The 27275-nt window shown below is 53.6% G+C and overlaps 10 protein-coding genes across 10 annotated transcripts; 2 read left to right on the top strand and 8 right to left on the bottom strand.

Annotated features, from left to right (window-relative positions):
• Positions 1-311: 311 nt before the first annotated feature.
• AB675_1852 (putative transporter) lies at positions 312-1965 on the top strand (the record flags this gene model as incomplete). Its single annotated transcript, XM_018141774.1, has 4 exons — positions 312-490; positions 579-1344; positions 1409-1606; positions 1657-1965. 4 exons carry the CDS (start codon positions 312-314, stop codon positions 1963-1965), a joined length of 1452 nt encoding a protein of 483 aa, XP_018002702.1.
• A 42-nt stretch (positions 1966-2007) lies between these two features.
• Positions 2008-3222, bottom strand: AB675_1851 (uncharacterized protein; the record flags this gene model as incomplete). Its single annotated transcript, XM_018141773.1, has 1 exon — positions 2008-3222. One exon carries the CDS (start codon positions 3220-3222, stop codon positions 2008-2010), a length of 1215 nt encoding a protein of 404 aa, XP_018003022.1.
• Positions 3223-6958: 3736 nt separating this feature from the next.
• On the bottom strand, positions 6959-8699 carry AB675_1849 (uncharacterized protein; the record flags this gene model as incomplete). The annotated part of the gene is made up of 2 exons (XM_018141771.1): positions 6959-8485; positions 8538-8699. 2 exons carry the CDS (start codon positions 8697-8699, stop codon positions 6959-6961), a joined length of 1689 nt encoding a protein of 562 aa, XP_018002849.1.
• Positions 8700-8924: 225 nt separating this feature from the next.
• Positions 8925-9836, bottom strand: AB675_1848 (Replication termination factor 2; the record flags this gene model as incomplete). Its single annotated transcript, XM_018141770.1, has 1 exon — positions 8925-9836. One exon carries the CDS (start codon positions 9834-9836, stop codon positions 8925-8927), a length of 912 nt encoding a protein of 303 aa, XP_018002772.1.
• Positions 9837-10685: 849 nt separating this feature from the next.
• AB675_1847 (Ran-specific GTPase-activating protein 2) lies at positions 10686-12486 on the bottom strand (the record flags this gene model as incomplete). Its single annotated transcript, XM_018141769.1, has 3 exons — positions 10686-10751; positions 10804-11168; positions 11217-12486. 3 exons carry the CDS (start codon positions 12484-12486, stop codon positions 10686-10688), a joined length of 1701 nt encoding a protein of 566 aa, XP_018002978.1.
• Positions 12487-13139: 653 nt separating this feature from the next.
• On the bottom strand, positions 13140-14168 carry AB675_1846 (Protein YIP4; the record flags this gene model as incomplete). Its single annotated transcript, XM_018141768.1, has 3 exons — positions 13140-13389; positions 13443-14028; positions 14081-14168. The coding sequence occupies 3 exons, from the start codon at positions 14166-14168 to the stop codon at positions 13140-13142; spliced, it is 924 nt and encodes a 307-aa protein (XP_018002906.1).
• A 395-nt stretch (positions 14169-14563) lies between these two features.
• AB675_1845 (ADP-ribosyl-[dinitrogen ] glycohydrolase) lies at positions 14564-15625 on the bottom strand (the record flags this gene model as incomplete). Its single annotated transcript, XM_018141767.1, has 1 exon — positions 14564-15625. The coding sequence occupies one exon, from the start codon at positions 15623-15625 to the stop codon at positions 14564-14566; it is 1062 nt and encodes a 353-aa protein (XP_018003101.1).
• A 3134-nt stretch (positions 15626-18759) lies between these two features.
• AB675_1844 (uncharacterized protein) lies at positions 18760-21433 on the bottom strand (the record flags this gene model as incomplete). Its single annotated transcript, XM_018141766.1, has 5 exons — positions 18760-18877; positions 18933-19141; positions 19191-19329; positions 19379-21078; positions 21128-21433. The coding sequence occupies 5 exons, from the start codon at positions 21431-21433 to the stop codon at positions 18760-18762; spliced, it is 2472 nt and encodes an 823-aa protein (XP_018002721.1).
• A 488-nt stretch (positions 21434-21921) lies between these two features.
• Positions 21922-22905, bottom strand: AB675_1843 (uncharacterized protein; the record flags this gene model as incomplete). The annotated part of the gene is made up of 1 exon (XM_018141765.1): positions 21922-22905. The coding sequence occupies one exon, from the start codon at positions 22903-22905 to the stop codon at positions 21922-21924; it is 984 nt and encodes a 327-aa protein (XP_018002642.1).
• An 810-nt stretch (positions 22906-23715) lies between these two features.
• AB675_1842 (putative RING finger protein) lies at positions 23716-26253 on the top strand (the record flags this gene model as incomplete). The annotated part of the gene is made up of 2 exons (XM_018141764.1): positions 23716-26070; positions 26122-26253. The coding sequence occupies 2 exons, from the start codon at positions 23716-23718 to the stop codon at positions 26251-26253; spliced, it is 2487 nt and encodes an 828-aa protein (XP_018002852.1).
• Positions 26254-27275: the final 1022 nt, after the last annotated feature.

The raw sequence follows: 27275 nt of genomic DNA, 5'->3' as shown, positions 1-27275 counted from the left end.
CGATGGTGCTTACAGATGAGAAGCTCGGAAGAGCCGATACTTCACGTACAAGAAGTGCTCCGAACGTCCGCAGACCATGAGCTCGACCAATGCAGCGTCCTCTGCTCGCGGTCCAGGCTACTGGAGGTCTTATCAGTACCCACTGTTTGGCGACACCTCCAGATTGCAGCTCGCATAGCTCTGGTGCATATATGGGGTATATAGAGGCCATTGGAGGGCCCGAGTAGCTGCTCTGAACCGAGGGCTCCCAGCAACAGACAACAGAGTCACCGTCGCCCTACTGAGCACCCTGCTGATCATTGTGAGCCACGATGGAATCGAAGGAGTTGCCCCTCAACACCACCGTCGCCGCGTACGCCAACTCCGAGGAAGAGCGCGGCAGCGTGGTGAATGCAGATGTACCGACCCTAGACCGCAAGGTCATTCGCAGACTGAGGTTGAAGGTGGATCTCATCATCCTGCCGACCCTGGCAATCACCTATACTTTCAAGTGAGTGCCCTCAGCTGAGATGCTGTGTCCAGACTGCCATTCGGACAGCCATAAGATGGGCCAGAGGCTGACATGTTCCCTGTTGCAGCTCCCTGGACAGATCGAACCTCGGAAATGCGAAGACTGCCGGCCTAGTCGCAGACACGAACCTCAAAGGCGACCAGTACAATCTTCTTCTCACCTTATACTACATCGCCTTCGTACTCTTCGGGCCGGTCATGACCGCCTTCACCAAGATCTGTACCGCAAAAGTCGCAATCCCCGCGATGATGCTGGCATTCGGGATAGCATCGGCCACGACCTCCGTCGCAAAGAATTTTGGTGGCCTGGCTGCCTGCCGCATTGTGGTGGGCGCTTTCGAATCGGGCTTTCTCGCATCAGTGGTCTTCTATCTGAGTAAATGGTACACGCGTGGTGAAATCGCGTCACGTATTGCCATTTTCTACTCCGGAAGTGTCGTTGCTTCGGCGTTCGGAGGTCTCCTCGCGTACGGAATGTTCCAGCTCAAGCCCAGTGGCGGGCTCTTCGTATGGTCTTATCTGTTTATCCTGGAAGGATGCCTGACATGTATTGTGGCGATCATCGTCTATTTTATCCTCCCACAGGACATTGAAGGAGCCTACTTCCTCAGCGCAGAAGAGAAGGAGGTGGCTGCCGCCCGCATTCAGATCGAGTCGATGGAGAATCGAAATGACAAGTGGGTGTGGTCTGAAGCTCTCAGTGAATTCAGGACTGTTCACGCCTGGGCGCGCATTGTCATTGGCATGGCCGTAGGCATCCTGCCGCACACAAGCGCAAATTTCCTGGCAATCATGACGCAACGGCTTGGTTATTCAGTGACCAAAACAAACCTCGTGAGTCTGAACCGTGGTCCAGAGTTTGCTACTTGGGGCACTTGCTGACACCAAGCCTCTCCAGTACACTGTTGCGCCTGCTGTGACCGCTGCTGTCGTCCTCATCATTCTGTCCTATTCATCGGACTACTTTCGTGAACGTGGATTCCACATGACGATACCTCTCGGGTTCAGTATCATTGGATACTCAGTACTTTTGGGCATCGATATCGAAACACAAAGGAATGCTGCTTATGGCGCGATATTCTTCTGCACAATGGGGGTAAGTCTGGCGCGTCAGAGATCCCGTAGCGTGTCACTGATCCTTTTCAGGCATATCCGATGAGCGTCATCTTTTCGGCGTGGACTGTGACAAATATCCCGAACCTCAACGCTCGTGCATTTACAATGGGTTGCATGATGACAATGCTCAACTCCATGGGTCTGGTCGCCAGCAATATCTTCTATGCCCGTGAGGCACCCCGTTATCGAACTGCGCTCATCGTCAACATGGCGTTTCCTGTCGTGGCCATTGTTCTCAATGTGCTGTACTCCTTGTATTTGAGACATCTCAATCGAAAGATGGACAGGGAGCAAGAACCCCAAGAGCACGGACAAGCACCGTTCAGGTATCAGACCTAGGCGTCCGGGAGTAGTACAGGTGCTGTCGAAAAAAGCAACTACTCAGACCGCATCTGGGGCGTATAGGTGTCCACTTTCGAGGCCAGGCCAGGTGTTGGACAAGTATAGATCAGGTAGTCCAAAGTCGTAGCTTTCGGGCACCCAGTACTCGAACTCATCGATCTCGCTGGCCGGAAGTTCGACCTGATCTCTTCCAGTAGTCATCGAAGGCTTCAGCACACGTTTTCTGGCGTCCATGTCCTCGAGTGACGACAGTAGCGTGAATCGGAGCTTATCCACGAGTCGCTCTTTGAAATCGGGTAGTCCATTGCCTTCGATCAAGCGCGCCACAGGCCGATCCTGGGCGTCATCTGCGGCTTGAGCTGGCGGATCTGCAACGTTGTTCAAGTGCTGTCCGTCACTGGAACCGGAAATGGGAGCATACGTAGCTTCGTACAAGCGGCGTAGCAAGCGGATGGTGTTCAGCCAGTCCTCAGCCACAGGCCATGTCATTTTCCAGGACTCTAACATGGCGATAATGGACTCAACTCGTGCCTCGGCGTGTTGCGGCGCGTTGCGGTCTCTGCTTTGAACGTACTGGATCCACAGCTGGACATTGGCAGCCGATAGCATCGCAAAAGCAGAGACGACTGACTGCAGCTGGTTCGTGGCTTGGAGATCAGAATTGCGAGCTTCCTGCAGGATCGCTACGATTTCGGTCGAAGCACGAACACATGCCGTCACTGATCTTTCTTGGTCGGTTCCTGTGCCATTAGATTCATCAGAAAGCAAACCTTGTCGATGTGCATCTCTTCCTTCTGCTGGGTATGGAAGAGACTCCTGGTTAACGATGCACGCTGTGTTCAGCAACGTGAGGTGGAGATGAATGAATAGACCTTCTTGATGAATATGGCGGAAGGCTCGCCGATTCGGCGTCGACCACTGCATGGAGCCGGGCATACTGTTGTTGAACGCTTCCAGTCTGGTGCTCAGCTGGTCGAAAGCGCCTACCGAGGTGCTCGCAACGCGACTGACATGGCGTAGACCGCCGAGTATCTGAATGTAGGTTGCCTGACTCCATATTTCGAGTGCAGTAATGAAGTATGGCGAGAGCCCGAACCTAGTAGCTTCGCAGGGATAGGGCAGGGTGGTTAATGTTGGTGTTTTGAAGGGTTCGTCGAGTGTGAATACGTTCTCGGGACAGGGCAGATTGATGCTGACACAATCAACGTCGATCGTCTGTGGTCTCCAGCACGCGTAAGAGACTAGTCGATCCATGGTGAAACATGCCCAGTACGTGCGTCTCTGGACTTCCTGTCGTCTCACATGGATGCCGTAATGCAGCTCTCGACCGAGCCGGAGGACTTGTGCATGCCGGATAGCAAGACCAGTAAAGATCCAAGCTCTGTGTGTTGCCTGAGAAACCAGTTCCCGCAGTGCTAGGATTAGATTCGCTTGCACTGACCTTACTAGATGGCACAGGTCAGCTATGACGAGCGCTTCCTGTGTGTGGCATGTGAAGGATACGTACTCGAAGGAGAGTCGGCACACCGACGAGAGAGCTCTCTGGCCAGTACAGCATGCCATTCAGAAAGTGCTCTGGGCGATTCGTGATCCTGCTTCGCTGCTTCCTCGTTGGTGAAGTACAGAGAGGAAAGTGAGATCAGGGCATGGGCGAAGAAGGGCGACTGCCGGCGTAGATGATCGATGTCGAGGGAAGGCACGTGTAGAAAGGAGCAGCATTCCACTGCGTGGTGCCTTTCGTAGAATAATTCCAGTGCACGCTGGCACAGTCCTGATGACAAGTAGTCCCGCCCACGACCGGTCCTCGATTTGGATAGACGCAAGCGTTTCTGAGGACTGCCGTTGATCTCTGCAGCGATAGCTTCTAAGGCACTGTTGTCGGCTTCAACGTCATCCAGAGATGGCGACTGTGGTTGAATCATAGGCCATTCGCAGGCCACGCGCCGCGATACGCAGCCACCGCACGCCGGTCTGATACCGTTGCATTTGGTCTTTCGTCGGCGGCTTTCGGGGTTGACTCTTAGTCAGTCTGTCAAAATGTCGGCAATCGTCGAAAGGTACGAGAGCGACTCACCACGCGTTGCACGCTTGCAGCACTCGAGAGCCGCTCGCCTGCAAAGGCAGCGACATCTCTCCACCGCTCATAATGGTGACGGCGTTGCTATTGACATCACATTGCTTTTAGTGACAAAGATATTGACGCCGCTATCGTACAAAAAGTCCGAGCATGGGGAAGTGATATCGAGCTTGTCAGAACGAATGTTTTCCAGCAGCTTCAGATATAGGTATGTCGGTGGCGGAACCCCATTCAAGGCTTGCCTCAGAGGCTCGTCGGCTGCCATCAAGCCTGGCGAGATCGAAGGTCTATATTTTGCAGCACATTGAGTTTTGGTTCAAATACCCTGCCAATCTCCGCACAGCGGTGAACAAGTAACCTATCTTCCTTGGTCTAGTGGTCATGATTTCCGCTTGTCAATTGCTTTCCAGGCATTAACGAGCGCGGGAGACCGGGGTTCGATTCCCCGAGGGAGAGTCCCATCATTCATGATATTCTTTTTGTTTTCTGAAGAACAAGTTTTTTGGTCGGGAAGGTGAGAGGAGAGATGAAAGCCAGACAGACCACTGGCAGAGTGAGACGCGGGGCAGTGTGCTGAATAAGACAGGTCTTGGCTTACGGGCAAAGTACGCGAGCCTTTCTGGACTTACCCCTGGACACATACATCATGTGGTATCGCAACTTGCTGTGCTTGGGACAATGTCGACCTGCCTAAAGCCCGACGGAGGTCTGAGGGCGGTCAGTCGTCGGCTCGAAGCTAGAACCAGAGCATCTCGAAGCAGGTGAAGTAAGTCATCCACAACTGAAGCATATGCTTGCGACTTTCCCCCGGCGGTGTCTGAGGGGCTTCCTCCTTGAGTCGTGCGAGCACATGAAGCAAATCTGCTTCAGTTCGTGGCGCCGATCACTTTTTGGGGTTCGGTATGTCCTGCGCTCAAGGCTCAGAGAAGGTAAGTCGTTAATGCTGGCAACCGATCACCTCCACCATTCTCGTGGACTATTTTCGGTGGGCTCTGCACCCGGTCTGGCTTTCCCTTGAAGCAGAAACGCGGAAAGCTCTTCTTTGACGGCACTTCCACTGCATGAGGTTTCGTGTCCGAATTTCAGTCACCCCTTTACCCCGGAAAAGGAACACGTCGAGAAATGCGGGGAATGGACAATGTGAAACTTTCGAAGATCGATCGACACGAAGCTGACGTAGTGAGTACTTCTTATGCATATACTCAACTGTGCAGGCCGTCTTCATAGGCTGCTGCTCTAGCTACAGTGAACAACAACACCGCGAGAAGAACTTCTGGTAATATGGGTGAATTCGGGAAACTGCCTTCGGGCGCCAGCTCGGACATCAAACCTTTCAAATCAGAAGTCAGCCAAGTCAACATCGACACACTAAAGTACTTGATCACAGTATCACCCATTGCACCGGAAACCTTTGAGAACAAGCGAGAGGACGGGCAGTACGGTGTGACGAGCAAATGGTTGTCCGATGCCAAACAATATTGGTCGCACGAGTATGACTGGTAAGAACACGGGACTCTATCTACAGGAGCCACTGTCGCTTACTGAACAGGCGCAACGTTGAGGACCATTTCAACTCATATCCACAGTTCAAAGTCCCAATCAAAGCTAGCGATGGTGACACTTACGACATCCACTTCATGGCCATGTTCTCGAGCCGCAAGGACGCGAAGAACCTCCTCTTACTCCATGGCTGGCCTGGGAGTGTCTTCGAGTTTCTGCCCTATCTGGACGTTGTAAAGCAAAAGTGGCCCACGCCCGACGACCTGCCATGGAACATCGTTGTCCCCTCCCTCCCAGGCTATTGCTTTTCAGGCGGACCCTCAACCAAGATCGAGTGGACGAACGAGCACATGGCGTACTGCATGAACGAAGTGATGAAAGTGCTCGGACTCACAGGCTACATCGCCCACGGCGGCGACATCGGCAGCTTCCTCTCACGCATCTGTGCCGTCCGCTACGACGAATGCAGAGCTATGAACTGTCAGTCGCCCACCTCCAAGCCATTCCCTGATCCTCGTCGCCACTGACGCTTCCCATAGTAAACTTCTACCTGATGGCCGAGCAACCCAAAAACGCCAACCCAAGCGACGTAACCGACTTCGAGAAGAAACAAATGAGTCGCGCGGCTGAGTTCTCAACCTACGGCAACGCCTACGCCAAAGAGCACGGCACAAAAGGCGGCACCATTGGCCTCGTCCTCTCCTCCTCCCCACTCGCCCTCCTAGCCTGGATAGCTGAAAAGTTTGACGCCTGGACCGACACCACCCCACCCCTCAAGGACATCATCGACTCCGTCACCCTGTACTGGCTGACCGACACCTTCCCACGGTGCATCTACCGTACATTGACTTCTTTGGGCGGGGCGATAAGAGCACGGTGTTTCATGGGCATCCGGATTACTATGTCAAGAAGCCCTGCGGCTTTTCGTGGTTTCCGTATGAGTTGGCGCCGATACCTGTGGCGTGGGCGAAGTGTACAGGCGATTTGGTCTGGTACAAGAGACATGATAGTGGTGGGCATTTCGCGGCGATGGAGAAGCCTAAGGAGTTGGTGGAGGATATGGAGGAGTTTATCAAGGTGTTGGATGGCGGAAAAGGTAAGTTGTGAGGGAGACAGGGCAGGTCCATAAGTGTCCAAAACCAGTAGCATGAGAGAGATCTGTGCACATTCGAGCATATCTTCATTGGCATCTTCGGCTTCTATCTATCGAGTGTCCTATCTGCCATTGACGTTATTGACCAAGCTTGAAAGCCACCGTCTTCGAGCAACGCGCTTCCAAGCCTACGCTACCTGCCGTACAGTCCGGTCTGCCGTATCCAAGCCATGACTATGCTCTCGAACGAGCACTTGGCTTCCACTTTCACATGCATATGAAGGGCCTTGGTTTCTATGAGTGTCTACAGAACGACCGACTTAGACACTGCCATCTTCGGAGCCATCTTCCACAGTCGCGCTCTTCTGTGCGACGCGTTTGCTGGGCAACGGTCCGAATTTGAATCCAGAAAAAGGCTCGGAGACGCTGTTCGGTACCGTTGTGGTCGATTGTGCGCCGAAGCCGAAGGATGGCTGTGTCGCACGACTAGCAGATGGAGCTATAAGGGGCCAAGGACCGGACGTTTCAACTGGACGATTCGCGGCGGCAGCAGGAGCGTTGAGAAAGGAACCTTGCTTGAGTGCTGGAGAGGCTTTCTGGGTATTGGAAGAGCCGAAGTTGAAACCGTTGGCTTGGGAAGTAGGCTGCGCTGGAGTGGCTCCCTGGTTATTGGAGGGACCGAAGTTGAAACCGCTGCCTTGGGAAGAAGCCTGCGCTGGAGTGGTGGCTTTCTGGGTATTGGAGGGACCGAAGTTGAAACCGCTGGCTTGGGGAAGAGGCTGCGCAGGAGTACCCAGTGCTCTCGTGCCAAACGGACCACCCGAGTTCGTGCCAAAGAGACCACCCGAGTTCGTACCAAAAGGACCGTTCGAGTTCGTGCCAGAGGGACCACCTGAGTTCGTGCCAGAGGGACCACCTGAATTCATGCCAAAGAGACCGCCTGAGCTGCTCTTGAACGGACCATTACTGGAAAGACCGCCACCGCCAGATCTTCCTTCCTCGGTCCCAATCGTCCAGGGATTGGTGACCGTGGTATTGCCGTCAAGACGAGAAGCGCTGGACTTGGGACCACTATTGACCGACACGCCGTAAGGACTGGGATTCATGTTGTTGAAGAGTCCGTCATATACTGGTGTGAACTGCATTGCCCGGTCGAACAGACCTGTACCCTTGCCACATCTCGGGCATCCCATGCTGAGTCCACCGGCTAGAGCGGCTGCGCCGAGCGAAGATAAGTGACGTAACGTGACCTGTTCCGAGCATGTAGAGCACTTGAAGGTCCTCACGAAACGACCAGGCTGAAGCGGCGGCAGGATCACTGTCCAGATGGAGCTTTCGTGTTTGAGAAGGAGTGCTCGGAGTTGCGGGTTTGCATCGCAATTTTCGCGCTGCTCGAGACAGATCTGAACAACGGTTGTGCGAAGGTTGTCCTCACCAGATACTGTGCTCTCAAACAACAAACCCAGCGGACGGATTGCTTGCGCGACAGCGCCAGAGTCCCTCAGGATTTGTCTGAGAGTGGTTTCTGCATTTTGATGCGCAGTCTGAGCGACGTATTCAATTTTCAAGGATTTGGCGCAAAGGTAGACCTTGATGTCTTGCTCAACTCGACGATATACGGGGGTGCCGAACTTATAGATGCTGGGAGCTTCTGTCGATTTGAAAGTGGTTAATTGAGAGTCAGCAGACAGCACTCGGGCGAAGTCGATGGATCGCAGCGCTACAACTTCGAAGAAGTAGTCGAGGTCAGAGTACTGCCGAGTGTAGAGACATTCGAGGACTCCTGAGAGCGAACGGACATCAGTGTCTGGCAACGAAACCACAGGAGTCGCCGACGTTGACCCTGCCTTCGATGATCGTCAGCATGTAGATGATGCAAACATTAATCCTGCGACTTACTTCGATGGCCTTATCGTAGAGAGCTTCGATGACGGGCGATGCAATGTTGACGTAGGCGCAATGGACCTTGATCTCGGCATCCTTGCATTGCAATACGAGGTCGGAGTATTTTCCTGAAGCGAGCAGCTGTCGCTGCGGGATGGTCGATGGGCCGAACAGCATTGTTGTCTGATATGATAGTCGCAGGTGTGACGGATGAGGAGCGAGGAGGTCTGATAAATAAAGACGGAGTTAGGCTGCTCGGTGGAGGTGGTAAAGTGATATCGAGAAATTGTCTTCACTTGTAGGTGTGGCAACCGTCAAAGCGATAGCATGTGCAGTATCGGTCGTCACTAGACGAATGTGATCACGACTGTAGACCTCGCGTCATCGTTAGTGGTCTGCTGCTCACTTGACCGAAAATCCCCTTGTCATGAAGTTGCCGTCCTTCTGCTTGTCCAGCCCACTCGTCTTCTTCGCATACAACGAACTGATGTTCTCGTTGTCCAGCCTCCGCTTCTTCTTCGCCTCTTCCTCCTCGAGCACCTTCTTCGCCAGACTAGCCGTTGCTGAATTCTTGATCCCATTCGATGTTTTCGTTGCCGTCCCATCGACCTTGGTCGTCTTCTCGCCAATCTGTTCCTTCTCGCTCTCTTCGACGCCCTTCTTCCTCTTCTTCCCACCCTTATCCTTCTTCAGACTATGACTCAACCCCTTCTCCCTCAACCCCTCCATCCGCCGCCTCACAAACTCCTTATCCTCCTCCGAACTCGGCAATATCGGCACCACATCCCTCTCGACCTCATAACCCTGCCCGCAAACACTACACTCCCCCTTCGTCCCCGCCTTCCCCACCTCCCTCACCGCCTCCGCACTAAACGCGTGCCCACACGGCACAACATACACACTCTTCACCCCAACTCCTAACTCCTTTCCCGTGATCGGACACACCCACTTCTCATCCCCTCCCTTCTTCTCTGCCTCGTCACCACCCTCGACCTGGAATTTCAATTCCACAACATCCTTAAGCCCCTTCACCCGTCCCCGCAACCACGCCTCATACCCCTCCCTCTCCTCCCTCCCCAACCCGCCGACCTCCTCCGGCAGCAAGAACTGCAGCACCGCATCTTTGTTATACAGATCACCAGTATGATCGCTCACAATCGGCGGCACGAGCGCGCGATGTGACAGGGGACATTGCGACCAGCGGTGCGCGAGGTGCTCCCGCTGTTTTTCTTTGAGGTCGGTTGTGGAGGGGTTGGTAGCGGCTGTTTTGACGAGCTCGCGGCGCGTTGGGATGCTGCCGCCGTCGTTGCCCATTGCGGGCGGCTTGTGTTGGTACGCACGACGAGTGGTTTCTTCGTTGGGTGGAGTGTAGATACTGGCAGTCGTGTGGTTGGAAGTGCAGGCTGGCTCGGACGGTGGTGGGGTGCAGCCTGGTGTGGAATCGCGGACAAGATGCTTTATCGCCGCGCTACAATGGCGGGTTTAAGAGGACGAGCAGACTGAACAGTAGACCTCGCGGTTAATGAGAGGAAGAATACCTAGGTAGATGTGTAAAAGACCGGAATGAAGGCTGTTCAAGAAAGGCGACGGGTCAAGTTTCCCCACGATTCCACTAGCGTGCTTTCACTGCCTGAAGTTCGATGGCAGTCAGGCAGAGGCTACCCTACCTCCACACAGGATCTGAAGCAGTACGAATACTGCATTCAACTTCTCATACTACACAGTGGACGAATCGCATTTCACGCCAAGATTACCAGCAGCAAGAATGTGGAAACGAAGAGGAGCAATCGCGATGGATGGATGGTTTCGAAGGCACGCCTCCTTCTGCTTGCTTGTGACTCTACTGAAGCACGCCTTGCTTCAATTTTACTCGTTTCTGCTCTTCGGGCATCGAGCAGGCTTCGGAATGTTGGGACAACAAGCATTGTTAGTGATAAGACTCGCTGGTAGTTCCCAATAAGTGTATATCATATCCTTTGGGTGCTGCCAGGCTTCGAAGATCCAAGTACTCTTTTTTCCTCAAGGCTCCCCCCGAGCATCCAGTAATGCATGCATGTCTATCCCTGATGCATCATTTCTCGTGCCTGTCGTCACATCATGCTTTGTCTAATAGGTCTGGTCCTCCTGATCATATTCGTTCAAGTTACCGTGGATGAAGTCAGCCTATAGACCATCTCGGAACTCGCAAATTCTGAAGTAGAGTTCGCGGAGTGTGTCTTCTTTGCCCATCTACGCATCATGTTAGCACGAGTCGGGTTAGGAGGACAAGACGCAAAGATACCTTGATCTGGAACAGCCTCGGCTTTCCCTCATCCATACCAGTCAGATACATCGTCTTTCCTGATGGCTCATCACCGTCAGTTGTGCCAACCTTCATGTCCTTGAACACAGGGCTGTTCAGAATCACACGATGTACACCGTCAGATCGCATGATGACGCGAGCTTTTATGTCAACGTCATCATAATCGCCAGCTTCAGGATCTTGCTCATGGTCATCCTCGCTCTCGTCGGGCTTCGTAGTCTTTTCTTGCCGTATGTTGACCTTGATGACACCGGTGCCTCGCTCCTTCCATTGCTTTTCATCAAAGTGATACAGCTTTGCCCTCGCGCTGAATATGGTCTGTTCGCCTTCTTCGCCGGTCTCGACTGTGGGTGGGTAAGTAACAGGCATTCTCATGCTATCAGGATGCATACCATCTTGCTTGTGGAACCGGCTGTCTGGCTTGTCCTCCTCAGCCGGTCCCGTGGCACCTGCCTCTTCCTCATCGCCGCTACCGTCCTCATCATCTTCTTCCGCTTTCGTGTGACTTGCACCGATGACAGACGGCGCACCACCGAATGACTTGGGCGCTGCACCACCACCAAAGCCTGAGCTACCTCCGAATGAATTGGATGATGAGCCACCAAACCCGCCTCCACCAAAAGCGCTTTTAGCACCGAAGAGCGACGGGGCTGAACCGCCGAATGATGAAGGAGCAGCACCACCGCCAAACCCGCCACCACTTCCGAACCCACCACCAACAGTAGCCTTGCCGAAGCCTGTCCCACCAGAACCAAAGCTGGAGCCACCGCCACCAAATCCACCTGTAGACTTTGTAGAGCCTGATGCACCGAAAGGAGACTTGTCTTGGGAAGCAAAGGCAGCCAGCCCTGAGGAAGCAAAAGCCGAGGTTGATGTTGTGCTGGAGTTGGGAGATGCAACATTTTCTTCGGCGTCCTTGGGCGGAGACTTCACGGCGCCGAATGGTGAGGCAGAGGATGTATTCGAGAAACCAGAGCTTGCGGTGGGTGTCGTCTTACTTGGTAGGCCGGCAGCGTTCTGGTTTGGCTTATCTGACGAGGGATCCTGGACGGCTGTGCTGGGCAAGCCAGTCCCTTTGCCGACTCCAACGACAGGCTCATTTGTGGTGTCTTCCATGTCCAGGATCTTCTCCTCAACGGTTTGTGCTGTCTGCGCATTGGTGTCGGTCGGCACGTCGGCTTCGATCATGACACCTGGTCCACCAGGCGCATCGGCCACATCAGCATCCGCTTCTTCTTGCAAGGGACTGCCAGCGTCTGCAGCGGTATATGCTGGTGCGACCTCAGCATCGTGTGTGATTTCCCTAGATCTCATACGCTTGTGCGCGCCTCTGCCTTTCGTCTCTGTGTTCTCTGCTGGGCTTGCCTGCTCGTCTTTGATATCCTCGAAGGACCGCTTCTTAGACGGTCGGCCGCGACCAAAGCCGTTCTCTGTCGGGGGCGCTTCTGTACTGGTGTGGTCTGATGAAGCCGGGTCTGCCTCCGAACCAAAGGTCTTCTCGCGGGTGTGCTGTGAGAGGCCAGCGATTGAAGTCTTCTTCAGCTTTTCGCGAGTGCGTTCGCTCTCGCCGTCAGAGCCATTAGCACTGGGTGGCCGCTCGGCGCCCTCGACCGACTTCAGCTGCTCGCTGGCTTGTGCTGAGGACTCAGTAGCCGTAGTCATGGTTGTTGCCCAAGCAGATGAAGCAGTAGACACCTAAGGAGGGCCGAAGGAAGAGTGCTGTGTTTTCCGCTGCACCACGCGGTCTTGCTGAGAGGAAGACCAGTGTCTGGGACTGTCTTGATTGCTCAGAGCGTCTGCGATGCTTCTGCTGTGTCCGCGCCCGTTGGAAGCCTGAGGTTGGACGGTTTGTAGAGTGGAGGGTGAACGCAAATCGCTCAGATCCGGAGATTGCGTTCAATTCAGCACAGGCAAAGTGACCCACGAGGATCCTGTGTTTGACTCGAATTACTCGACAAGCTGGACGTGTCAGTCGCTACAGATCTTCACTTGGCATATAGCCCTAATCACGCTGCGCGCAGTCGAAGAGTACCTTTCAGAGGTGTGTTTGTTAGATACTCAGATAGTCATGTGGAAGATGGTCGAAGTCAATATGTGGTCGCGGGTACAAAAGCCGCTATGACCGGTCAGCCCCACTATCCCGAAGCCCTGGGTTGGCCTGTTGCCTACAACATGCCTATTTCATCTGCTGTCAACTGGAAACATATTCCGGCGTCCATGAGGCAGCATGGCATGTGTGCTCAGGAACAATTTTGCCGGGATAGGCCACATTAAGCAAATTGTAAAGCCTCATCCGGAGAGGTCTCATGACTGATCTAGCTAATAAAACAGAGGCATCCGAGGCCTATATAGAAGACGAACAAGGGGTATACACTCAAGAAGACCCGATTCTTGACCACACCTGATCCTCCAAGAATACTCACACCAGCTGCCAACGACCAGGCCACAAGAACGATATAGACTGGTATACGGACGATCATAGGTAGTCCAATTGCCGAGAGCATTGCAGCGATGACCAGGGGGAAGAGCGTGTAGCCGATGATAGAGACTGATTGCATGAAAGATCTGTCGAGGTATCAGTAAATGAGCCTGAACTTGTGGGAGGTGGGAGAACGTACATGCTGCCTCCCAGTAGCTTGATCTGTAGCGTGACCACAGCCTCGCCAATCCAGACGATTGAGAACACACCAGAGAAGACCAGATCGGCCTGGTCTGCGCTCGCCCTCATTGCCAGGAACATGCTTAGTAGTAAGCAGAAGATCAGTGGTCCCCTAGCATCATCAGTCTGAGGATTCTGCGAGAAGCGTGAATTGAAGACGTACCACAGATCCCAATCCCGCAGACCCTCACTCAATCCGCCCTCCAAGATGCCATCAGCGTCCGGCCACCTTCCAACGAGCCCTCTTAGATCTCGTCCGAAGCCCTGACTCTCAACGTCGCCTCCAGCACCTTGTCGCTGCAGCATGCCGCCAAGGAGATACTTGGGCCACAGCACCTGTCGCAGCTTCTCCCATACAGCGAACAAGTCTCGCGACACGGTGTCCCATACTGACTCGTCAATGGTATTTTGCGGTGCTCTCCTGTCTTCTCCTGGTATTCGCGATGTGAGGTAGTCCTGATTGAGTGGTCTCTGCGACGAGGAGGATTGGATGTTGCCTGTCAGAGGCGCTCTGTCGGACGTCGATGGCTCATCTGGCTCGACTTCTGGATCTTATTAGCATCCATACGCCCAGCACGTCCCATCGCTCGAGCTTACCGTCATTGAGAAAGTCATCGTCTAATACAGCGTTGTCATCGTCGAACAGATCTGGCTGCCCAGATGCTCCGCTAGCCATCATCGCCATCTTTGCTGAGACAATTGGGGCATAGGCTGTGCTGATCGACGCCGAAGTGAGCGATAGAACAGGAACAGGTACGCAAAGCTTTGTCTTAGTAGTGACTTCTACAGATGATCAGCTGGGTGTCACCGTCGCGACATTGGGAGTCGTGTCCCATGCCTCAAGGCTACCCGTCAGCCTTGTGAATCGAGCACCCCTTACAGCACAGCCAGTTACGACGAAGCAAACTTTCTACAAGATCCATGGATGTAGGAGATCTTTGAGGCTGTCATATAAGCTCTGTCTGGTCATTCTGATATTGGGAGCGAACAAGCAGTTTGGCTCGAGCTACTTTTTTCGCGGGATATGTCGCTGTCTATTTGGCATGCACAAGACAACCTTGCTCGGGTTCCTGCTCCTTACTACGTGCCTACCCTCTCCACAATCTTATCCGCGACCTCCCTCACCATCTCAAACCCTTTCATCTCGCTCAACCACTCTGCAGGAATAGCCTCCTCTCCATAGAACACGCCCGCGAGTCCTCCATGGATCGCGCCCACAGTGTCTGCATCATCTCCTAAATTCACAACCTTGATAGCCCCCTCCCTAAGCGTGTCCGTGGTGAAGAACGCCCACAGCGCCGCTTCTAGACTGTCAAGCACGTATCCGGAGCTGCTGATCTCATCTTCCGACTTGTTTGACCAATCTGCTAAGCCGCCGTATTCCACAAATCGTTTCACAAAAGCATCGTCACTGTTCTTGACCTCCCAAACGAAGTCGCCCACAGCGGCAGCCATTTCTTCCTTCCTCTTTCCCTCCAGCGCCATGCCCACTAACCTCACAAACAACCTACAACACAACAAACATCTAACATGCGGATGCGTCACCCTAGAAGTCGCCTCCGCCACCCTCTCCATCTCCACAGCCTCCCCCTCAAACCCTAACAACGCCACAGGCAAAACCCGCATCAAGCTCCCATTCCCACAAAATCTTTCCCCACCCCACCTCTTCCCGATCACCTCTAGCACCTCCTCGCTACTCCTTCCCTCTTCCAGCGCTCCCTCCCAAGCTCTAAGTGTCCCAGCTGTGCCCATCCCAATATCAAAACACCTCCCCACACTAGAACAGTACCCCTCGCGCCACCACCGTATATACCGCCTTGCCTGGTCCTCTACATAATACGCGTCGGTCGACAGGAGAGAGTGTGCTAGACACAGCGCCATGGACGTATCGTCCGTGAAGCAGCCAGCGGGGAGGTTGAAATTGGAATTGGGCTGCATAGTGGTGAGAAGCGGGAACGAGCCGCGCCATTGGAACTCTAGGGGGGCGCCGAGGGCGTCGAGGGTTGCGTGGGCGTAGAGGGCGCCGCGGAGGCGGGAGGCGAGTGATGGTGGTGTCTTCATTTGTGTTGTCGAGTTGACGACTTCGCTGGTGTCTGTAGACGGCTGCACCGCGTCGTCCGTCGACGATTGCGCGTTCGACATTGCGTCTTGAGACATGAAGTATTTTGTCCGACTTATGATCTGCTGTTGATCTGCTGCATTCAAGTGAAGCTCGCCCAATGGAAGTATGTTGTTAGAAGACAACTTCAGATGAGGCAAAAGCTGGGTTTCAGTAAAGCAATGTACTACCTGCAAAGGAGAGACTCTGTACAGTCAGAGAAAGGAGCCCGGGGTCAGAACAGTCATCGACGAGATTGCGGCAGTGGCTCGGCTCGCAAGGCAGATTCCCAGGCAGACGCCTCATTGTCAGTCCGGTCTCCTCGAGATCCGTGGCTTGGTCATGTTCACTCATTCAGGCCACGCGGGTCAGGTTCATCGACCTCGAGAAACGTGCCTTGTGTTGCACAAAAGTGAGATGAAGAGAATTGTCGGAGAGTAGAGGAGTCAGAGCCTGAGATCTGGGAGTTTGTCACCGGTCAACGCCTAGACCTCAAAAGGCAAGATCCGAGGGGCTTGGCGGTTTTCTTGGAGGAGGGGCACTCGTGAGAGCTGAGGGGTAAGAGGACGGTTCTCGGCATTGAGAGCAGTGATAACCGTCTGGAAGCATGGATTCAGAGCGTGCTGCAGAGAAGAAAAAAAGAAGTAGAGCAGACAGGTGGCACAAGAATACAATGTGTTCATCGTTCATTCATTCATCTTGACCGAAGACAGCAAGAGAACGGGTTTCGGCCATACGAAAAGTTATATTCCATTCAAAAGTCGTGGACTGTGTTCGTACTCTCAGCAGCCCATTTCCGTGTGCAATTCTGGTCGTGGAAGAGAATTGAAGTGGATTGAAGAAGTTGTTGTTGTCAAATTTCCTTCCGATGTATCGAGATGTGTTCAGACATTCTGGTCGTGGAAAGTTTCATGCGATGTGTACCCGAAGTGCCGTTGTCGATGCAGACTAGGGAGTGTTATGCGAAGTGCTTGTAGTCAGACTACATTTATTTGCACTTGCAGTTGCCAGCGGGGCATTTGCAGTCAGAGCAGGAGCAGCTGCAGGGACCTATGTTGAAGACAGCTGTCAGCACGAAGGACGTACATTTCTAGGGGCGCCGATGCACAACGGCTCGGAACGGCGCAATGCTTACCCATTGTTGCGGGTGTGTATGTGTGTCTAGCTTGAAGAAGCGGTGTGGATTGTAAGCGTTGTAGGAGGCCGATTTGCGGATTGATGTATTTCTTGTTGCTCGAGAGTGAGGAGAAGAACCGACGGACTCGAGCGAGAAAGTGAGCAAGTTTTATAAATGCGGTTAAACCTCAGCTGGGCCAAGCGTGCTTCCCTTGCAGGGCTCCAGGGATATGTCCGTTCACTTTGACCGGTATAACTCACCTCGTACGCTTCTTTGCACATTCTTCACGATCTAGACAAAGGCCACGCGGCCGTCGGATTGGCTGCTTTATGCGTCGCATGTGTCGATCTGAGCATTCGCCGTGCATCTAGAATCCCACGTCGCTCTGCTCGGCGTCACACAGTGCTCAGTCTGTGGACTAGATCATCAGTCCGAGGCTCTGTTGCTCGCCGACCGCTTTGATATCGAAAGCTAGAGAGGGCTAGAGAGCGACTGGTGCGAGGTCCGACACTCGTGAGTGTGAAAGCGCCTGCGATGGGCGCATTGAAATGTGAACACAGACAGAGACTCGTGAAAGCGACACTTCTGAAGGAGGAACGTGTCGTGCCGTACCGCCGCTGAGGGGCGCTATCAAATTGCGCCAGCTAAATGTCCGGCCCGCCACCGTCAAATCTGCCGTCTAGTGCTCCATGCACGTCATCTGGTGGTCGGCGTCCGCCGTTGAATGGCTGTCGTATCGGAGGGCGGGTGCCTTTAGTCCCTGTCTCCGGCTGAGTCGTTCTCGCAGAACAGAAATTGTCGTGTGTGGGACGTTAGGTCCTGTTCAAGGTCCCCATTCAGGAATGCTGCAGAGCTTTCTTTTGTCTGCTGATTACTGTTTTCGCTGAAGGCTCAGAGTCAACAGCGTCCGGCTGCTTTCCGGCGCCCTGAACTGAAGCAAGGCGGTGTCCCCGTTAGCTCTTTGACACTTCGACGTCTATCCTCGGATTTCCATCCGAATGTGTCCATCTGCCTCCAGGGAGAATCGCATCTTCAGAACATTGGCTGTGAGCACCTTCTGTGACCGACCGAGGGAGGAGCATCCCTCCTTTTCTTCTCGCAATCACTGCGATCTGGTGGAGCTTTGTGTCCCAGGTCGTCAAGGAAAGTAGGGTCCGGTAACGCACAACCTTCTCCTGGTTGACCCGAATGGCAGAGGTGACTTGTCCTGGACCGGTGTCATGGAGGCAGACCCAAGCGCCATGTTGCCTGGTGCGACTTTCAATGCCTTGCCGATTCCAGAAAGCGTCATAAAAGCACTCTCGTCTGCTCTGGATGCCTGATCAGGAACATTAATCACATCAACGAAGATATCACGTAAAGCATCATGGCCAACATGACCGCAGCACACCTGGAGATAGTAGAGTGAGTTCCATTGGCTCAGTGGTGACAGACGAAGCTTCGAGCTACCTTGGTAGCCATCGAAGAAACTCGAGTCTTGTTCTCCAATCTTACGTGACTAGAAGATCGCGGTTAATCTGTGTGATTTGTGAGATCGTGGCACTGCAAAGCAAAGGAGAGGAATCGAAGGAATAGAGACGATGTTTACTCCTTCTCTTCTCGCGTCATGGCATTTGTGGAAGTCGCGGTCGACCGTACCTAATCGAATCTTTTGTCAACCGGCGCAAGATATGCCCGATGGGGACATCGGCGCTCTCACGGTTGACGCGCTTCCAACACAAAAATGTCAAGGACCATCCGCGATGTCGCATGACTGACTTCAATAGTCCGCAGTCTTCATTTCGATGGCTCCGATCGATCTGTCCTACGAAATCATGAGATGGTCACCCCGATCGCCACTTCTGAACGTGCATCTATGTTCACGACATGAGGGAGGTCGAAGAGATCACCACTTAAACTCTGTACATGGAATCGTCGTCGGCCATGTCATGCTCGGATAAAGACACAAAGCGTCGTGACAGCTCATATCTAGTGCTCAGCTCACTCCTGCGGGTGCCAGCCCCAGAACCAGTGCACAACGAGCACCACGGGTCTGGCGGCAGCGCAATTCACTCAACTCGCTCAAATCTCTATCTCGTCCAGGCTGGCTGCCGGTCCACTAGCAATGATGGTGTCAGGGCTACCTGGAGCAGCGCCCGAGACTTTCGTGCAGATCCAGGTGGATGCATACATATTGACGCTGTAGGAGACTCATTGTCAGCCATCACCACCAGCTGAGAACCTGAAGAACTTACCGATCGATGCATTTCCCATTCTCTCGTAGTCCCACACGTTTGGGGTCGAATCCATTGGCAGCGAACAAGTCAGTATACCACGGTCTTCGCGCAGCAGAGCGGAAGAAGACTCGCCCGCCGGTCTTGAGCACTTTATTGAGCGCGAGGACCTGAGCCTTGGCAGCACCGGAGGCGTCTGACGGATCGAACCAGTCCATCGAATCCATCAACTGCAGTCTACAGTCAGTGGGCGTGCTGGCAAACGTTTGCAAGACTTACAATAGCAATGGTCAGGGTCGAAGGAGTGATTCGGGAGATCACCTCCATCAGCTCGTCAGTGTGGATTCTGAGGCCGTCAAACGTGCCGCGTCTGGACAACTTCGAATAACACTTCTGGTCCAAATATCGTGGTCGACATCTATGTGGGTATCAGTAGCGCAACTTGAGTCATGCGACGGAGAACGTACTTCTTCGAATACCTCCCTTGCAGGCAGACGTAGTAGAAGTAGTTCTCTCTGCTCAGTTGTGTCTTCTCAATCACCGGATCGAGGGTGTCAACCATGTATTGCCAAATAGCTTCGCCACAATCTTTCTTACTCTTCGGACGACCAGTCTTCTCGCTGAAATCGTCCAAGATGAGATCTCTCTGTTCCTTGGGCACACCAGCGGCTCGCCATGCCCACCATTCGGAGCTGACGACGAGCTTGTGAAGCGGCCAGGATAGGAGTACATCGCGGATCTGCGGCCACAGCTCTCGCTGCTCGTTGAGTGTTTCCACTGAACAGATCGTCTGCACTTTGGAGGACATGTTGAAGAGTCGGAATAGTCGACGGATTAACTGAATCGCGTGACGACTGCCTCCAGATTCATACAACCCATGCTTAGATGAGTACACATACGCGTTTTCGAGCCAGTATTGGAATGCTGGGGACGAAAGGTGCGGCGAGAGCTTCGAGAGAAGAAGCGATCTGAAATCCGGATGTCGACCTTCGCCGAAGAGTAGCCAAATATCGTTGTACGGGAGGCACGAGAACGCCGCGACTTTGAGCTCCAATAAGTGATTTTGGTTCGGGTTGAGATCTACTGCATGAATCCTCCTGGGGCTCTCGAGCAGATAGTCAAGGATGTTGTCACCGGCAGAGGTGATTGTTAGGATAACATCCGACGACTTGATGTTGAGAAGCTGTCGATCAACGGCCGGGTCTTCCCAATTGAAAGCATAGATATACTCATTTCGGAACTGCTGGTGCTTCTCAAGTAGCTCGTTATAGCTGATGCGCCACGCATGCTGCTGGTAGAATGCCGACGGCAGAGGCAAGTTCGAGCTAAGATTGACGATCGCCGACTCGTACGATTTCGAGTGAATGACCTGTACATTTTCTTGCAGATTTTGTTGCTTCCGATATTCATTGGCCGACAGGTATGGTGACTCCGTCAGTACGGCGTCCTCGAGCTCCACCAAGCGTGCTGAGGTGTCTGCATCGCGTCTGCAACCGACAAATTTGTAGTATGGAATCCCTCCCAGCATATAGTTCCGTTCGCTGCAAGAAAGAATGGTGCCGAAGCGGTATTCGACGTAATCTCTTCTGCCAGCATCGAGGTTCACCCGATCTGCTTCGAACCAGGTTCTCCAAAACATACGTCCGAACCAGTTGACATGCCGATTGAAAGTGCCTCCAATGTACGTCCTTGACGAAACGTCGACAAGGCTCTGAACATAGAAATCCACTATTCCAATGATGCCATCTGGTGAGAGAAAGCCGGTCAATAGATCGACCACGCTGTAGAAATCAGGAATCATGGACAAGCTGTAGCTCATTGTTACTAGGTCCGCAGATCCAGGTGGGCACTGTACTCGTCGAGCATCATCGCAGATGATCGTCACGTTCTTCCAGCCGCATCTGGCAACCCTCTCCTGCGCAACTGCGCATAGAGACGGCGAATAGTCGACCAGAAATACCTGCTGAAACGTGTTCTCAATGCCAACGATCTTGTCCATGGCCTCTATGTTATAACCTGTGCCACCACCAATATCGTACCATATCGGCTTGCGGACAATCTCGGATGGCTGCTTCGTGGACCGAGAGTGCAGTTGTGCGGCTACCATAGCAAGCAGATCTTCGCGCCCACACAGGAGCCGTTTTCGAGTGGTGTCATAGATACCGGCCTGCAGTGTGTCTGAGTTGCTGGTCACTGCTGAGACCACATGCACCTACCTGTCTTGCATAAAAGCTCTCCAGCGCAGACTGCTGCCCATCACCGGCTTTTGCATTGTGAGGTTTGATGAAGTTGTTGTACGCGAACTGTAGGTATGGCGATAACGCCGATTTTGAGAAGTGGCCGCTTTTGCTTGCGACTGCGATCCATAACGCAAGTCCTGCGAAGACAGCGAGGGACACCACCAAGAGCTCGGGCGCAAGTATCCCAGTCGCGTGACTGCAGCGTTCCCAAAGTGCATGTCCATGGTTGCGCTGGAAGTCGGGCCCAAGCAGAAAGCACAAGAGAAGCTGCGGGTATGTCATGTCTTATTTGGCCTACCTAGGCTGGCAAGAGCGCTGGTGTATAGCCAGCTGCCGTTCCTGCCCGAATTCGCTCGCATTGCATATCAGCACGTTTGTTCAGAAATTGTCGAAGCAACAAATGAGAAGAGGCAATGGGCGCATGAGCTCACGGGAATGGGCTGCAGTCGTGAATAATCGTGGGGTTGTGCGCTAGGAAATTTTGGCGGCGCGAAAAGGGTCGAGGAGAGTTCATGTTCGAGGCACATGCTCTCAACCTACTGGTGCCCTGAAAAGACGGTCCGTACGTGGGTGAGCAAAGTGGAAATGGTTTGTTCCCACCCGGGAATGCCAGTGTGTCGTGCAGCAGGTGGTCGTGGTTCTCTAGCCAATCAAGGCGCAACGTGGCCAAATGAGTCTCTCTTTCTTGGCATCTGAAGATATCTGGAACTTCCACATCTTGATCGATTTCTCCGAGGTTGAAACGAGCCAGAAACATGGACTTACGGCAGCTATCCCAGAGTGTCTGAAAAGTCAGGATGCAAGCTGAGATGATCTGCTGCTGCCGCAAGATTGGCATCCGGCGAATAGTCGGCTACTGGAGAGTACAGCTTGTGGTCACGCTCGAGATTGGTTTTCCATTGCTTGATGTCGGCCATCAGCGTTTTGAGGCCCTCGTGCTCGGAGTATGGACTTTGGGCAGTGATTCTTTCGAGTGTCGATAAGATTTGTGCGGCCTCTTGCAGCTCTTGTGCGAGGCTGTCATGCGGAGTTCCGTCCTCATTGTGATCGACAGCACGTTCTGCTTGGGTGACATAAATCCACAGACTGAACATGGCCAGATAGAAGTCGATGGAATTGACGCTGTTGGGAAAGTTGCGATGATACGGGTACTGGATGATAAGATTCTCATAGTAGCTCTTCGCAGCATCAAATCCACTGAGACTGTATGATTTTCCCGGATCAGGACGTTGCCGGAAGAGAATTTCTGCCCCTATGCCCCAGATGTCTGCCGCTCGAATGTCGATGAACTGACCAGAAATCTCAGTCCTCAAGAGAAGTCCAAATGCGCGTTTAGCCCGAACCCAGTCCTTTCGCTGCACAGATCGATGGAGTACGGCGGTCATGGCAGCAATATGTTGGACTCGCAGACTCTGGGCTGCAGTGTTGCCATCAGTGGAATCTCGACTCTGCTGCCGACGTTTGGATTTACTCTGGCGTGCTCTATGCGGGAAAGGTCCAGGCGGCAGATCCTTTTCGAGCGTGTATTGCGCGACACGGCGCTGGTCGCGGTCATCTGGGTCGATCACAGCGCGAGCTTCCTGGCTGATACTATAAGTATCAGAATCGTGCTCGTCTTCATCATCAGTATCTTCAGAAAGAGGCTTTGATGTGGCTGATGGTGATCTCTTTCGCTTCCTCACATCCGATTTCGCGTGGTTAATACTGATCCCTTGACGCGAGACCGGGAGCGGTAGCGCGTATAGGCTAGACATGTTTGTGAGAGAGCATGCAGGCTGGCTCAGGATCGCGTTCCTCGCAACAGCGGAGACAACGCGTTGCCGTGGCTATGTAACATAGAATCTAACAGTGTTCTCTGTGAGCGAGAGCCCGTCGAGTGACGGCGGGGTGTGCCGCGCTCTTGAAGGCTGAGATATCGATGCTCGAGAACTCATAGGCCTGTGTGGCTGTCAAAAGCAGCCATGACGGGAGGATGAAAGGTGTGCATTAGACTCGTTTCAAAATTAATGATTGCATGGGTTCAGCGGCAACATCACGCGCGCTCTCAGCTCGTTGGCACCAATGAACCACTGGGGGGCCAACCACATCCGAAGTCCGCAGCCTTGACGCCTTGCCTTGCACTCCGAGTCGCCCGTTCAGCCCAACACCGCCGCACCTCATCACATGAACGACATTTCAACATCCATCAACGTGGATGGAGGACACGATCACTACTACCATTGTCTATTGAGCGTTCGCCATCTACTACTAGTCATTGCATCTTCTTACCTCCGTGATCGTCCGGCTGCCCCTCGCCGTCTTGGGCCCTCACACTCTACCAGATCTACCTGTAATCGACTAAACCTTCGATAACAAAGCTCCTCGTGCCTGGTCGGCTCTGTCGGCTCTTTCAGCGCTCATATCGCCATTTCACCACTGCAAGTGACGACTCGCGCCAGTTGCTCCAGCAGATTTCCTTCAGACGGCACAGCGGCAGCCTGTGAAGGGCGCATGCTTGTCACGCTGTCAACATGCTGATCCGGTAGCCTAACCAGTATTGCACTCTTACCAGACTCCCTTAGACGATGGGTAATACCCAGTCTACTTCCACCTCCGGTCCTGGAGCCGAGAGCGACGCACTTGTGGAAAACAACACCACTCAGCGCCGTCTCAATCGCCTTTCATATGCTTCCACGCCTGAGACCACACATACCAGCACTCCACGAGGCAGAAGACAGCGATTTAGCCTCTACGGATCTCTGAGACGCACATCCCACCACCCACCCGCGAATCAATCGAATCCGAGTTTGCAAGCTCTCAACCAAGACGTCGAGACAGAACAAGAAGACCGACCACTCGTGCCTTCTGAAGGAAGAATGTCTGGGTCGATCGAGGATGGAGGTGCCGGTATCGTACCGAACCCTCTGCTCAGAAGTGCGTCTTCGGTTTCGAGGCTGGGGTCAAGATTCTTGCCTGACACTGTTGCTCGAGTACTGTTGAGCAGCGGCGAAGAGACACCGGCAGAAGGTCACGCGCTCCGGAATGGCAACCTTGATCCTGGATGGCGCAGTCCACCAGCATCGCAAAGTTACGACACGCAACGATTCTCCATACTTGACTCTATCCGAAGAAGAGCAGAACAACGATCGGATTCCCGTTCGGAAAACAGAAGACACATAATACGTGGCGCTTTTCCGGGCAACGCTGGACATCAGCAGCTACACAATGATCTGGATGCCGCACAGGACTTAGAAGATCGTCTGAACAGCGAGCTGCAGACATTCGATACGCCCGTGACGAGCAGAACGAGACGGAGACTACAACGAGTCCGCGCTTCACTGTCCAATCCTCTCATCAGTCTCTTCCAGTCTTCGACGAGCCGACGCACGAGTCCGGCTTTCGCCGGAGCCTCCCCACGAGTCACGTTTCCTGACGACAACGACCGCCTACTTCCAATCACAGCTAACGGCTTCACTCAGATGGATATGGGTTCTCAAGCACATGAGCTGGATGCGGTCGAATCAGAAACCCGCACAACGTTTCCTCGGAGTGCTTCTTCCGCTGGCATCAGTGCCATACGCAGATTACCCTCGACTTTCCGATCGAGGTCGAGGCTGTATCGTCGACAAGAGAATCCGCCACTGTCGCAAGTCCTGCAACTAGCCGCACAAGCTATCGCCACTCAGCTGTCGACTCATTCTGTTGGCGGCACACCTACAACACGGCCCGTGGTTGGGGACACTTTCGGCGGCAGCATCGAAGACTTCGTTCATACTCTTCAAGAGGCTGCAAGTGCGCAGGCAGGTGAGCACCTGGATGTGAACACACCCGAGGGAGAGCTTCCACCCGTCAATTTCATGCGCGTGTTTCAATTTCCGAACGATGAGAACGGACAACCATTGGGCCCTGGCGTGGCCACCAATCCCGAGGCCGTGACAAACGAGAATCAGACTCTGACGACAAACCCCGATCGATCGGTGACTCTTGTACTCGTCGGCGTCCGATCGATGCCACCGACGCATGATGCCTTTGCCGGAGCCGCGTTCGGCCCAAGTCTGGACAATGTTCTCAACCTGCCTAGCTTGACTTCAGATGGAGGGCTTGGCAACCCCAGTCCCGGTGCCGTACTGCGACGGACCAGTCGCGCAAGAGTACGGCCTCGGCGACATTCGATGACCAACTTCGACTTTCCAGCTCAATACGAGAGTCAACGACATCATCGTCCGAGAGTCTCTAGCGTGGGTCAACCCAGCGAGGCCTACTCCAGCATCACTCCCATCTCTGAAAGTCCTCCTGGCCCACACCCACCTCCTTCAACTCCAGCAGATATCCGATCTGGACAAGCGACACCGATCCGACGACCATCATCGGCTTCAGCTGCTCATGCAGCAGCCCTACCAGATCTAGACGAGGACCGGCCACAAAATGCCAGCCTTGCTAACTTGCAGCCAGAGTACTCTGCTGCAAGACAGCGAGTCCGAAGTGACTCAGAGTTCGCGCGTCGCCCTGAACTTGGAGCGGGCGCGATCCGTCGGAATGGTGTCGTTGAGCCTGATCACGTGCCCACCGGGACTGGTAGGAGTTGGCTGATCTACGTGGTCGGAACGAATGTTTCTCCAGATCATCCAGCATTCACAATGCCTAGCCTTTTTACCGACAACCCATCGTATGAGGATATGCAGATGCTGACAACACTGCTTGGGCCCGTTAAGCCGCCGGTGGCGACACAGGAAGACGTGACGTCGTCTGGTGGTCTTTACAGAGTGACGTCAAGAGATGGTGGTCTTCTGGCAGAGCCGCTGACGGACGGTCAGCATGCTCCAATCGAGCTGCGACAGGGTGAACGATGTCTGATCTGCCTTTGCGACTACGAGGCGAACACCGAGGTCCGACAGCTGAACAAGTGCCAGCATGTCTACCATCGCGAATGTATCGACGAGGTAAGTCTTCTTCCGGATCTCGTACTCTGCGTGCACTAACGTCAATGGCAGTGGCTCACAACTGGGCGGAATAATTGTCCGATGTGTCGAGGTCAAGGAGTGGAGGAGAGACCTACCAATAATACTGGCAGCCCCGATGAGATGGATGTGAATTCGGATGGAGCAGGAATCAGTGCTTTTTGAGCAATCCGGTTACTAGCGTTGGCGTTCATGAAAGCATAGCGAGGGGGCTTGCAACATTACGGGCGCCGGATTCAACAGCAATGACTGGACCCAGAGTGCTTTTCTCGGTTCACTTCAGCATATGCTGCTGCGCAGCGTGGCTAGAATCAGTATGGTGTCCGAGTTGGGCATCGGTGAGGCCCGGACGGATGTCTCTGCTTGAGCAAGGCATGTCCTTCGATTTCTAGCAGTATGAAGAAAGATTCTCGCTCTCACGTTGACGTCAGTCTTATCTCATTTGTTACGTGGATCAGTAACTTGCGGAGAAGCAAAATTGTAAGGTGCCTCCTGGCATTGACGCACGTTGCAAGTGAATACACTCGGCAGCAGCCCAGTCCTGAATCATGCGGGTACCAGTGAATACCTGTGGTCCGAGTCGGCAGAGTGATTGCTTCGTCTTCGCCTCGGTCTTGACGTTGTCAAAGGGGTATAAGTAGTCGCCTTGCCTCCAAATTTCTTCTCCTTCATCTCTTCAGCGACAGCACAAGAGCGTACTCCATTGCCATGTCAAGCTAGTACCAGCTGCTACCTGATGAGGCGAGCATTGAGGTAGGTCTTGAGGGAAAATTGCGCTGGTGATTTTGATGGGCTACAGACAAGTCCAAAGTACTGGAACCCTCGTCCGCACGCCGTTACCTCAGCATCTGATCTACTGATCCAGACGCCGACGGGACAGCGCAGGCAAGAACCCCGGATTCGAGGAGAAGGAGCTTCATTTGCGCTGGCTGCCGTGCGTGCCGCTCACTATCGATTTGCGCCGGCCTGATCAATGACAACGCAGATCAGTCCTAGATGATGGGTACGTTGAGACCAGTCCGGAAGACGTGCTTTTGGCAGAGACACCTCTGGCGGCTGACCAACCGGAAGTTGCAACATCTTCATTAGACCTCGCCACCTGATCATCTTGCAGCTACCCAACTGCCCACACAGTATTTACCAAGGTTATGCCGACGGTCGGAAGGTGTGACTACCATAGCCTGGGA

The sequence above is a fragment of the Cyphellophora attinorum genome (genome assembly GCF_001299255.1).
Source record: "Cyphellophora attinorum strain CBS 131958 chromosome Unknown Contig6, whole genome shotgun sequence".
NCBI classification, from domain to species: Eukaryota; Fungi; Ascomycota; class Eurotiomycetes; order Chaetothyriales; family Cyphellophoraceae; genus Cyphellophora; species Cyphellophora attinorum.
Note: the sequence above shows the minus strand (reverse complement) of the source record. Positions and strands in the feature narration are given on the sequence as shown.